This window comes from Pristiophorus japonicus, chromosome 3 (assembly GCF_044704955.1).
Source record: "Pristiophorus japonicus isolate sPriJap1 chromosome 3, sPriJap1.hap1, whole genome shotgun sequence".
In the NCBI taxonomy this organism is placed as follows: Eukaryota; Metazoa; Chordata; class Chondrichthyes; family Pristiophoridae; genus Pristiophorus; species Pristiophorus japonicus.
In genome coordinates this window covers 191,535,030-191,548,475 of record NC_091979.1, presented here as the reverse complement: position 1 = coordinate 191,548,475, position 13,446 = coordinate 191,535,030, and the positions used below count along the sequence as shown (strand labels likewise).

The 13,446-nt window shown below is 43.4% G+C and overlaps 1 protein-coding gene across 1 annotated transcript in view; it reads right to left on the bottom strand.

Moving 5' to 3' along the window:
• Window positions 1–268: 268 nt before the first annotated feature.
• The window catches only part of LOC139255009 (pituitary tumor-transforming gene 1 protein-interacting protein-like), a 28,990-nt gene continuing 15,812 nt past the window's right edge, over window positions 269–13,446 (bottom strand). Inside the window, exons 4-7 of the mRNA XM_070873857.1 lie at window positions 8,919–9,024; window positions 7,154–7,219; window positions 2,164–2,210; window positions 269–1,199 (exon numbers count right to left, since the gene is read on the bottom strand). Of these exons, the coding sequence (XP_070729958.1) occupies window positions 1,153–1,199; window positions 2,164–2,210; window positions 7,154–7,219; window positions 8,919–9,024 (266 nt within the window). The 3' untranslated portion in view covers window positions 269–1,152. The remainder of the gene's footprint in view (window positions 1,200–2,163; window positions 2,211–7,153; window positions 7,220–8,918; window positions 9,025–13,446) is intronic.

Below are 13,446 nucleotides of genomic sequence, written 5' to 3'. Positions count from 1 at the left end.
GGGCTATTTTGTGTAGGACACTTCCTTGTGGCATCATGACGTTCCACTCCAGTGACATCATGAATGGAAACAGGTTGGTCAAGGCCAGCTCTCCCCCATTCCTGTCACACGAGTGGAACTTTGTTTCCTGTGAATGATGCTTTTGATAACCACGATTTCAGCCTGGGTAAATGTTGGTGCAATACCTGCCCTTGAAGCATACAGGTATCTCCTCTCAGCATGTCATGGCGCAGATGGTTTCATTCTATTTAAAATCCAGTTTCCAGTGTTTTTGTTCATTATTTTTATTTTTAGTACAGATCAGCAGTTTAAAAAAATTATCTTTGCAGCTTTCCCACACTCAATAAAGCAATGCGATAGTGGACTATGTCCTAATAATATATATTGGTCATTCTACAGAGTGCAATGAGATAGAAAATACAAACACGGCCTCTTCAAGAGCACAAACGAAATTCTATAAACAGAAAGGCACTAGTTTAGTTCCCAATTCTCAGACCCCTTCCTCTCATTCATACAGCCATTTGGAAATGTAGCACTTACAACTTCTTTTACTCTTTGGTTTACAAGTGGCGGTATAAAGGGGCTTCTTTCAGACCGGTGATCATTGCCAGGCTGCAGAAACGGTTAATCAGGTAGATCCAAGAAAAAAAATGAAAATATCTCGAATCCACCCGCATTGCGAGATGGAATAAAGGGGCAAGACACAATGGCACAGCTTGGTTCTGGAATTTGACATGCATCCTGCCGGAAGGATTTGAATTTGAGTCTTTTATATTTTGAACTCTTTCTGGTTAAGAAAAATTAAATTAGGAAATTCAGAAACCGAGTAGTTTTGGTCCATCTTCAACACTTGCTTCAACTGCTGATACGAGTCTTGCCAGTGCAAATACTAGAAACTAGGCGATGCAGGATTAGAAATTTTTGCAGATATGATTAAACAGTGTCTGGTCCAGAATTTGACAAATTAAAAAAAATAGCTCCCCTTCCCCAGAGAATAAAATCAAATTGTAAACTTGGATTATTTGATTTCACTTCCTCTGGGGTTTTTGGAGGGAGAGGTTAGTACGTAGAGTATATAAAAGGCTGAGCTATTGGAACACTATTAATTTGGAATGTTTTGAAAAAAAGCTGAGTTGTCTACATTTTATTGCATTAGTTGTTTTCAAATTTGGAGTAAGTATTTGGTTCCTTGAAGAGACCTGAAATAAAAGCACAATCAAGGTTAAGATACATGATTCTTACTTGCATTTTCAATAAGTCAACTGAAATACGATTTTACTTACAAGAAAAAAAAGCATTTGCAAACAGGCTCCCGTTTGGTGCTCAGAGGGAGTGCTCGTCAGACCCACCAGTTCCAGATTTTCTGTCCATTAATTGAAATGGGCATTAAATCAAAAGCCCATGATTTCCTGAGTAGCGCTCCTTGCCACAAATGCCCAATTAGGGAATCAGTCCTATAAAGATAGGCCTTTTACTTTTACATGGCTACCAATCCAGCAAGACTTTGGCTCCATCTACTTCTCTCTCCAGTAGGCATAGGGGCTCCCACCTTTATCTTCTTCTCGCCTCAGCCATTTGGATCCACCTTTACATGGTCCCTGTCGGTATCTAGGCTATGTGCTTCTTCGCCCCTTGAAGCCCAGTTGCCATGTGTGCAAGATATTAAAGTTAACCTCTCATTCACACCATCTTGCAGGTAAAGAGAGACAAATTGTACCATCACACACGCACTGCAGTTTTCCCGACACAAACCAAATTTTAGAAGCTTTGGGAGTTAGTACGGTGGAATGAACTGTACAACATGTAGAGGAGATTTAAAACACGGTGGAACTGGAATCCATTATACCATTAGAACTGGATATGAGGAAGCTAGATAAGTACACAAGGGAGAAAGGAATAGGATATGCTGATAGGGTTAGATTAAGTAGGGTGGGAGGAGGCTCATCTGGAGCATAAACACCAGCATAGACCAGTTGGGCCAAACGGCCGGTTTGTGCTGTACATTCGATGTAATTTTATAGATCTGCCTCACCAAATATCACTAGCATGACAGTGTTAGTGGCACAAGTCATTCAGTGACTGTAGCATAAAGCACAGGCAGTCTGTTTCCTTCAACAAAAAATTAAACCAATGAAATACTATTTCAAAATGGAGGCTCCTCACCATATTTCTTTCTGATCTCATCATGCCTGACTTTCATTTCACTTTTCCTGCAAGACAAAAAAAAATGACCTTTGGAACAATGCCACGTGATACTTCTCAAAGTCTGAACTGTGCAGTACAGCAGCAATGCGAGATTCCCCAGCAATATAAGAACATAAGAAATAAGAGCAGGAGTAGGCCATTTGACACCTCGAGCCTGCTCTGCCATTCAATATGATCATGGCTGATCGGATCATAGACTCAGCTCCACTTCTCTGCCCGCTCCCCACAACCCAACCCTTTACTCCCTTATCGCTCAAAAATCTGTCTATCTCCACCTTATATATATTCAATGACCCAGCCTCCGCAGCTCTCTGGGGGTAGAGAATTCTAGATTTACAACCCTCAGAAGAAATTCCTCCTCATCTCAGTTTTAAATGGGCGGCCCCTTATTCTGAGACTATGTCCCCTAATTTTAGTTTCCCCTATGAGTGGAAATATCCTCTCTCATCCACTTTGTCGAGCCCTCTCATTGGGCCCAAGTTTCCACAGGATAAAAAACGGGCGCCCCTCCGAGCTGGGCGCCCGTTTTTCGCGCCGAAAATGGCGCCAGAAAAAAAAACGCGCTATTCTCGAGCGCTCTGCAGCTCCTTGTCTGTTTGGCGTGGCGCCCAGGGGGCGGAGCCTACACTCGCGCCGATTTTGTAAGTGGGAGGGGGCGGGTACTATTTAAATTAGTTTTTTTCCTGCCGGCAACGCTGCACGTGCGCGTTGGAGCGTTCGCGCATGCTCAGTGTGAAAAAAAACATTGGCACTCGGCCATTTTTGTAGTTCTTTGTAGCTGTTTAATTTTTGAACATTTTTTAATAAAACCACATTGCCATCAGCACATCAGCACTGAGGCTTCCCTTCTCACTGTCTCCTTCCCCTCCCTCCCCTCCGCGGCAACAAGCCGCTGTCTCCTTCCCCCCTCTCCGCGGCAATAAGCCGCTGTCTCCTTCCCCTCCCTCCCCTCCCCTCCGCGGCAACAAGCCGCTGTCTCCTTCCCCTCCCTCCACGGCAACAAGCCGCTGTTACCTTCCCCTCCCTCCCCTGCGTGGCAACAAGCCGCTGTCTCCTTTCCTTCCCCTCCCTCCACGGCAACAAGCCGCTGTCACCTTCCCCTCCCTCCCCTGTGCGGCAACAAGCCGCTGTCACCTTCCCCTCCCTCCCCTGTGCGGCAACAAGCCGCTGTCACCTTCCCCTCCCTCCCCTGTGCGGCAACAAACGGCGGTTTCCTTCGAACGATGGTTGAAGCACTTTCACACAGGTAGGAAGATGGTTTATTTAATCTTTTCTTTGCTTATAAATTTTTATTCAGTTTGGATTTATTTGTATAATATTTGTAGAAGTATAAATAAGGATTTATTGCAGAATTTAATGAGTTCCCTTCCCACCCCCCCCACCTCGTTCTGGACGCCTAATTTGTAACCTGCGCCTGATTTTTTAATGTGTAGAACAGGTTTTTTCAGTTCTACAAAAATCTTCACTTGCTCCATTCTACTTTAGTTTGGAGTACGTTTTCACTGTGAAAACTTTGAAATCAGGCGTCAGTGGCCGGACACGCCCCCTCTTGAAGAAAATATTCTGTTCTAAAGTAGAACTGTTCTACCTCACTAGAACTGCAGAAAAAAAAAGTGGAGAATTGCGATTTCTAAGATAGTCCGTTCTCCACCAGTTGCTCCTAAAAAATCAGGCGCAAATCATGTGGAAACTTGGGCCCAATATCTTGTATCTTTCAATAAGATCACCTCTCATTCTTCTGAACTCCGATGTGTATAGGCCCAACCTATCTTAAGTCAACCCCCTCATCTCCGGAATCAATCTAGTGAACCGTCTCTGAACAGCCTCCAATGCAAGTATATCCTTCCTTAAATAGGGAGACCAAAACTGTATGCAGTACTCAAGGTGGCCTTACCAATCCCCTGTACAGTTGTAGCAAGACTTCTCTGCTTTTATACTCTATCCCCCTTGCAATAAAGACCAACATTCCATTTGCCTTCCTGATTACTTGCTGTAACTGCATACTAACGTTTTGTGTTTCATGCACAAGGACCCCCACCAGGTCCCTCTGTACTGCAGCTCTTTGTAATTTTTCTCCATTTAAATTATAATTTGCTTTCCTATTTTTTCGGCCGAAGTGGATAGCCTCACATTTTCCCACATTATACTCCATCTGGCAAATTTTTGCCCACACACTTATCCTGTCTATATCCCTTTGCAGATTGTGTCTCCTCCTCACAACTTGCTTTCCCACCCATCTTTATATCAGCAAACTTGGCTACATTACACTCGATCCCTTCATCCAAGTAATTAATATAGATTGTAAATAGTTGAGGAAACAGCACCAATCCCTGCGGCACCCCACTAGTCACTGTTTGCCAACCGGAAAATGACCCATTTATCCCAACTCTCTGTTTTCTGTTAGTCAGCCAATTCTCTATCCATGCTAATATATTACCCCCAACCCCTTGAAATGTTATCTTGTGCAGTAACCTCTTACATGGCACCTTATCGAATGCCTTCTGGAAATGCAAATACACCACATCCATTGGTTCCCCCTTATCCACCCTGCTCGTTTGGGAGAAAGGGCAATATGTGAGGAGGACATAGACAGGCTGAGTGGGTAGGAATTTGGCAGATGGAGTATAATGTTGGAAAGTGTGAGGTCATGCACTTTGGCAGAAAAAATTCAAAGAGCAAGTTATTATTTAAATGGAGAAAGATTGCAAAGTGCTGCAGTACAGCAGGACCTGGGGGTACTTGTGCATGAAACACAAACGGATAGTATGCAGGTACAGCAAGTGATCAGGAAGACCAATGGAATCTTGGCCTTTATTGCAAAGGGGATGGAGTATAAAAGCGGGGAAGTCTTGTTACAGCTGTACAGGATATTGGTGAGGTCACACTGGAATACTGCGTGCAGTTTTGGTTTCCATATTTATAAAAGGATATACTTGCTGTGGAGTCAGTTCAGAGAAGGTTCACTAGGTTGATCCCAGGGATGAGGGGGCTTGACTTATGAGGAAAGGTTGAGTAGGTTGGGCCTCTACTTATTGGAATTCAGAAGAATGAGAGGGGATCTTATAGAAACGTATAAGATTATGAGGGGGTTTGACATTGTGGATGCAGAGAGGATGCTTCCACTGGTGGGGGAGACTAGAACTAGAGGGCATGATCTTAAATAAGGGGCCGCCCATTTAGAACTGAGATGAGGAGAAATTTCTTCTCTGAGGGTTGTAAATCTGTGGAATTCGCTGCCTCAGAGCTGTGGAAGCTGGGACATTAATAAATTTAAGACAGAAATGGACAGTTTCTTAAACGATAAGGGGATAAGGGGTTATGGGGAGCGGGCAGGGAATAGGAACTGAGTCCATGTTCAGATCAGCCATGATCTTATTGAATGGCGGAGCTGGCTCGAGGGAGCCCTATGGCCTACTCCTGCATATATTTCTTAGGTTCTTATGTTTATCCTCAAAAAATGCAGGGTAGGTACAGTTTTATAGGGCGCAAGTTTCGGCCTGAGTTGCTCCTATTTTTTTTGGAGCAACTAGTATGGAATGGAGCATTTTAGAAATTGCAGTTCTCGGCATTTAGTTTGCTCCAGTTCTAGTGAGTTAGAATAGTTCCATTTTAGAACAGATTTTTTATTCAAAAGGGGGCGTGTCCAGCCACTTACACCTGTTTTGCAAGTTTAGGCAGCAAAAACTTACTCCAAACTAACTTAGAATGGAGTAAGTATAGATTTTTGTACACTCAGAAAAACCTTACCTACACTTAGAAATCAGGCATAGGGAACGAGAGATGGGGGGGGGGGGGGGGGGGAAGAGAGGGAGAAGGGGGTATTTACAAACATTAAACACTTCACTTTTACAAATAAATAGCCATCATCAATAATAAATGATAAATAAATCAATAAATTAACCAATAAAATCAAACAAAAATTTTAAAAAGCGTATTTCTACTCCCTACTGCAGCACGGGGGAGGTGGAGGGGGAGAGGGAGAGAGAAAGGGGGGGGCAGGGCCGAAGCGAAGGGTGGGGGGGGGGTAAAAAGAGAGGAGAAGACACGCCGAGGAAGCCGGGGCCCGCTGCGGACTTCAGGCGGGGACCGCATGCAGCCGATGACTCTTGGGGCGGGGCCTGCCCCCAGCGAGATGCCGGGCGGGCCCCAACGATGAGGTAAGCGGTGTCAGGCCACTCGGCCGGGGATAGCGACGACATCCGTTCAGCCAGGGATAGGGGTCGTCGCCCCGGAGACAGGACGCACTGGGAGGGCCAGGAGCTACTGTGCACGCGCGCAGCTGCCGGCACTGTTTTTGGCGCAGGGCTGTAGCTCCATCCCCAGCAGCTCCTGCTGCGCAGCGCCAAGCTGGAAATGGGTCTACAGCTATCAGAGAATCGCAAGGTAAGTATCTGGTGCAATTTTTGTTCTACAAATTAGGCGGGTCTCTCTATGTGCGCCGTTCTAGCAGGAGTCCGAAACATGAGCCCATTGGCAAAGCAGTGAGGGACAATCGTCTGCAGCCTATGACCCAGGCTAGTTTTGCCCATTCCAGCAATCTTGGGTAATAGAGCAGATACTACAAGAGATTTTGAAACGGATAAGCACTAGCAATGCATTGATGACAAAGGTAGCAGCTAATCACCCCCTCAGAGATCATAACTGGGGAGGGGAATCTGTAGTGTAGACAGTGAACCTCAACTAAAAATCTTTAAAGCTGCTCTTTTGGCTAAGCAGGTCAGAAGACAAACCATAAACCCAGGACAACGGGGAATGGGCAAGTAACTATGATGTCTTCTCAAAATTGCTGACAATTAATGGCTTGCTCATTCAGGACACAATGAATGACGTTCATGGGATCATCTGGATCACAGGGAGAGACTTTCAAGACTGGAAAAACTCTGGCGATGCAACTCAATAAACAATTACAAGCCAGTTTTCCTTTTGATGGCGTTTTTCTTTTCCCTACCTTTCTTCTTGCCGCATTTTCCTCTGTTCTTTTTCCCTTTCAATTTTCTGATCTGTGACATCATGTCTAAACAAATCAAATAGACTTTTAAAAATAGATATGCTGCAATAAAAGTTCTAAAAGCTCATTACTTATTCCCCTGTTGAAAAGAACAAGTTCAAAATGCAAGTATTTTTCGGTAACCTATTTCATTGGACCCATCACTTCTCACTATACCTTTTTGGCACCTTCTAATATGGCCCAAGATTACTTTTGTTCCAGTTCACAGAAGGAACCATTCCTTCTCCACCAGAGAGACAAGATATACTGGATCCAATCAAGTCCAACATCATTACGACGACACAGTTTAGGGCACTGCTCTCATAATGCCAGCTGATTGGGTCAGCATGGGCAATATGCTCCTCCATAGACACTCTAACCTTGGTGCTCCAACTGGCCAATAGAATGGCAGCTCGTGTAAAGTGGTACTGCTCTACAATTGGTAGCCTTATTCATTTTAAAGAATCGGTCATGCTATAGCAGGTACCTCGCACATACTACATTGAACACAATAGTCTCTCATCCCTTTTCCTCCCGAAAATAAAATGTGTTTACCAGTTTTACATGCTCACATTAGAGTCGTCCTCCCAGATAGACAGCTCCTGCTAGTTTTAAAATTCCATCGCGATTTTCTTGGAATGATTTCATAAATGGTTTTCCTCCCGCTACCCCCCTCTTCTTATCCCAACCCCTCCTCCCCAAAAAATGCTAGAGTTCTCTGCTGCATCAGCAGTCAGATAATTTTACCTGGGAGCCCAAAACATGGATGCCTGTGCTACATTGTCCATTTTGTATCAGTGTGTATGGGGGAAGAGAAATATAGGCGAAGTGCAGCTTCAAACCTGCCTTGGGGCCTGTTCTCCGGTAAACCATGCCACAGGCTAAGAATTCAAATTTCCACGGCTGTAGCAGGGCTCAGTGACTTCAGAGCAGGCTGAAGTAAAGTCACCCTACACCCAAGTTTTGCAGTGGGGCTACTCCAGAATGCATAGGGTATTTTTTTGTAATTAGAGCAGCCCAAGGAGGAGGAAAACCCTAAGGCCTTACATACAGCACAGAAACAGGCCATTTGGCCCAACAAGTCTATACTGGTGCTCCAAACGAGCTTCCTCCTACCTTACTTCATCTCACTCCATCAACATGTCCTTCTACTCCTTACTCCCTCATGTGTTTATCTAGCTGCCCCTTAAATGCATCAATGCTATTCGCCTCAACTGCTCCCTACGGTAGCGAGTTCCACATTCTCATCACTCTCCAAATAAAGAAGTTTCTCCTGAATTCCTTATTGGATTGATTGGTGATTCTCTTATATTTATGGCCCCTAGTTTTGGACGCCTTCTTATCCCTCCACCCCACCCCACCCGCCCCACACACAAGTGGAAACACCTTCTCTATCTCATCAAGACCTGTCAGGTCACCTCAGTCTTCTCTTTTCTTTCGAAAAGATTTCCAGCCTGTTCAGTCTTTCTTACCTTGAGCTGAACACTAAAATTTAAAGTTTAAAAAGAAAATATCTGCTGGGTATAATTTTCTTTTATAAAAGGGTGACTACCCTAAACAAAAAGTATTCTCCCTCACTTTCCATTCTCTCGAAGTGAAACATTATGGAAAGTGAACTGAATACTGTAATCTCCAATGGCACACTAGATGCAGCGAGAGGCCAAGAAGCTACAACGGAAGCACAGACTAACACTCTTGGTTTTATGATAGAAGGCCAAACACTTACTGCTTATTCTTTCGGTTCCTGCAGCAGCAACAGCAGCAGATACACAGCGACAAGATTAGAACTCCTCCGACCACTGACATGGCAATGATTAAAGCTTCAAAGTTGACTGCAAAAGAAAGTAAAGGGGTGTTCTGCTTGATTTTTAACATTCATTTTAAGTATATTTGAAATGTATATGGTATTCAGCCTTTAAATCACATTATAGAAAATTGAAAGACAGCAGCATACAAACTCAATCGGTAAATTTCTTCACCACCCCCCCTCCCCCCCTCCCAGTTCTCACCGACCACCATGCATCGAAAAATCACAGGTGGGTTACTGATGAAAGGAGCAGTACTTCCTCCATCGGTATGGGCTCATAAAATCTCCCCTTATATGTCAATTCAAAACATCTACCAAGGCATGCTGGCAGCAGGGGGCAGGCAAAAACAAACTTTGCAATGTTCCGATCAGGAAATCCAGTACAATTAACCAGGAAGTGAAGAAAAAATAGCAGGCTTAAGTACTTACAGGGATTATTATTCTGAATTCATAAAAGGTCACCCTCATGTACAAGAATTTTAATAGGTTGGAGACAGTGGGTTATCGCACTGTTTGCTCCCAAGTCAAATACAGCCGACACTGATAGAATAAAGCCTCTTTACCACCAGCAGCTACTATGTTGAAATATCTGGTTTGGATATTTGCATTTTCATAGGCCATATTTTTACTTTCCCTGGAAACTCCCCTCACCCAACATCCTTTCTGAAGAGGTTGATTTATGCTGGGACATGATTCCAATGGTTCCCTCCAGTAGTTACTTTGACTTCACTTAACTGATCAACCCTGATTCCACTGAGCCAGTTTTCTTTGGCAGTTCTCAAATTTTGTTTAAGTCAGTCTCCGATTTGATGAGTTTGTATTTTAGCTGGTTGCACGGAGCTCTGTCGAGTTGATATATCCCAAAACCATTTAAGCACTTCGTCTTTTTTTCCTTTGATTACCTCGCTGGTTCAGGAGCTTCGCAGGTTAACTGATTTCAAGTTGTTTTATATGCCTCAACTAGATTAGCAGCAAAGCCCTTGTATCAAAACTTAACTTAAACATTACTTGTGTTTGCATTTTTAAGCTTTCATTGTATCAAACACAATTATGTACATCTGGAGCTGTGAAAATGAAACTGAACTAATTGGGAACATTGACAATGTCTATTCCCAACCTCAATGCTGAGTAACAAACCAAGTTAAGACAGAATCTTAATAGAAGGACAAGTGCATAAAGACTAGCTGTTGAGACAACAGTACATTGCTTATTTTAAGTGTGCACAGAATCCAGTAAACCCCATGCTACAAGAAGCAACCTAAATGTTTTATTCAAGTATTAATCCAACAATCCAGGGTGGTAGTTGTTTTAGGGCTAATGTGATTCAAGTTAACTTTACCAGTCAATCAGAAATTTAAACCTGTTTTCTGCATTTATTCATATTCTGAAGTTGAACAAACATGCAAGAATATTAGAATATATCTTGTAGCTACAGTCTTGTACTTTGAATGTACTTCAATCTCCCCATACAAAACTTCCTGCCTTGGCCCATCTATTCTCTAACATCATGCAGCTTCCTCTTTTTCATCAACATTTAACTTCCCCATCTAAATCAACTCAATCTTTTTGCTAATGTCTCCTTTTACAGCACAGAGATATTAGCAAGACACAACATATGTTATAGCAAGGTAGAGGAAGCTTATGTGACCAACAGAATCCCCTGCATAGTTATATTTAGTGCTATTAGTTCAGATCAAGGGGGAAGTTACGTTTTGCTTTTATATTGCTAAAAGTAGCTCATAAAAGTGTGAGCCCATCATTCTGCCATCATGACATAGGAGCCGATTTCAACAATGTAAATGTGCACAGATATAGTTTCTTGGGGTCAGAACCACATATAAAAGGTGACTGAAAATAAATTGTTCCAGACCACATAACTGGTTTGCATGATGGGTTATTCATTTGTATGTACACGTTGTACCAGCTTCAAAGAACAAGAACACATTTGCAATACGCAGTCTCACTTTATCTACATAGCAGTATCATTATTCCTTGAATGAGGAGAATTTTTTTCACCCAGAGGATGATGGGGGTCTGGAACTCACTGCCTGAAAGGGTGGCAGAGGCAGAAACCCTCATCACATTTAAAAAATACCTGAAGTGCCGTAACTTACAGGGCTACAACCAAGAGCTGGAAAGTGGGATTAGGCTGGATAGTTCTTTTTCGGCCGGCACAGAAACGATGGGCCGAATGGCCACTTTCTGTGCCATAAGCCTCTATGATTCTATTATAACAACTTCTGCAGTCCATGCATCTATGCAACCAGTCTACCTGTTCGTTCTAGTCTGAATGTTGCATGAATTCATTACACTTCATGTATGTTTGACTCCCCATTCCACTGATTTCTTGATTTTTGTCACATAGCTGTGGGAAGATACCAACTAAGTGCCTTCTACCCGAGGATTGAGGGGGGGGTGGGGGGGGTGTGAAGGAGAGAGAGAAGAGGTGAAAAAAAGAGAATTACCCAAGGCCATCTGGCTCCATGTGTGGACCAAGCAGGCCAAGTAACAAATTGGAGCAAAAATACCATTTCTACCACCCGCTGTTGCAGATTTATACTAAATATCAATTAGACTTGAATCAGTTATGTTCACTCAATTATTGTGGTATTACCAGAAACTCAAAATTGAAATTGTGATTTTTTTTCTCTTGTCCTCTATCTTCCTCAGCAATCTCCAAAATTCCATGAATGAACATACTAGGTACATTCGGTCATCTTTAATTCAAATGGCATCAACATTTAAAATCTAGGCTGACACTCCAGTACAGTACAAAGGAAGGTTTTGTCTGTTGGATGAGACGTTAAACCTTCTCAGGGAGGCGTAAAAGATCCCTCAGCACTATTTTAGCAGGGGAGTTCTTCCCGCAGTCCTGGCCAATATTTATCCCTCACCCAACAATTAACTGGTCGATGTCACATTGTTGTTTGTGTGACTTTATGGTGTGCAAATTGGCTGCCACATTTCTTACATCATCATCATCATAGGCAGTCCCTCGAAACGAGGATGACTTGCTTCCACGCCAAAAAAGGATGAGTTCACAAGTGTTTCAACGAAGGATCTAATATTCCAGGTCCTGAACTACATCCTGAAGGGTGGAAGATGTCAGTGCATGGATTTTTTTTTTTTTAAAAACATATGGTGGCCGTTGCACACCAGCCACCACACGGGCTTGAGAGCTTACATTACAACAGGGAGGTAGAGCTTACATTACAACAGTGACTACACATCAATAAAGTGCTTAATTGGTTGTAAAACACGTTGTGACATCCTAATTGGCTGTAAAACACGTGCATTGGAGGCTGTTCAGAGAAGGTTTACTAGGTTGATTCCAGAGATGAGGGGGTTGACTTATGAGGATAGGTTGAATAGGTTGTGCCTATAATCATTGGAGTTCAGAAGAATGAGAGGTGATCTTATCGAAACATACAAGATAATGAGGGAGCTCGACAAGGTGGATGCAGAGCGGATATTTACACTCATCGGGGAAACTAAAACTAGGGGGCATAGTCTCAGAATAAGGGGTCGCCCATTTAAAACTGAGATGAGGAGGAATTTCTTCTCTTAGAGGGTTGTAAACCAGGGGAATTCTCTGCCTCAGAGAGCTGTGGAGGCTGGGTCATTGAATATATTTAAGGCGGAGATAGACAGATTTTTGAGCGATAAGGGAATAAAGGGTTATGAGGAGCAGGCAGGGAAGTGGAGCTGAGTCCATGATCAGATCAGCCATGATCTTATTAAATGGCGAAGCAGGCTCAAGGGGCCAAATGGTCTACTCTTGCTCCTATTTCTTATGTTATGTTCTTATGAAAGGCACCATATAAATGCAACTCTTTCTTTAATTTATAACTTCGCAACCAGCTTCGCATCTGTGGATACACAGGTCTTTATGAAGATTGCAACACCATAACTCCGATAGCTTATTGTTAACTAGAAGTCTGTATGAAACGATCCCTATGCCCACACTGTTATTACGCCACAAAAAAAGCAATATATTGCCAATAACAACAAAGCTGTTTACCCAAAGGCAAATGATAAAAATGCTTACATTGAATTGTACAGTTAGCCCTCACGTGAAATTACTTTTTTTATTAGAAGTAACTACTCCAGCAAGCCAGTACCAAAGACCCCAAAAAACAATGTCTTCTGTCTGAATAGAATTTAAAGGCTCATTGGTGCCACTTTAAGGGCCCAAGTTTCCACAAGAAATAAAACGGGCGCCCCTCCGAGCTGGGCGCCCGTTTTTCGCGCCTAAAAAAATCCTCGGTATTCTCCACCTACTTACAGGTCCTCTGGCCCTCGGCGCAGCCAGCACGAGCTGTGGGGGGGGGGGGGGGGGGGGGGGGCGGAGCCATGTCCCTGCGCTGAAAACAGTGCCGGGACCTCTGCACATGCGCGCTACAGTCGGCACGCAAGTGCAGTAGCTCCAGGTGCCGAACTGTGTGGG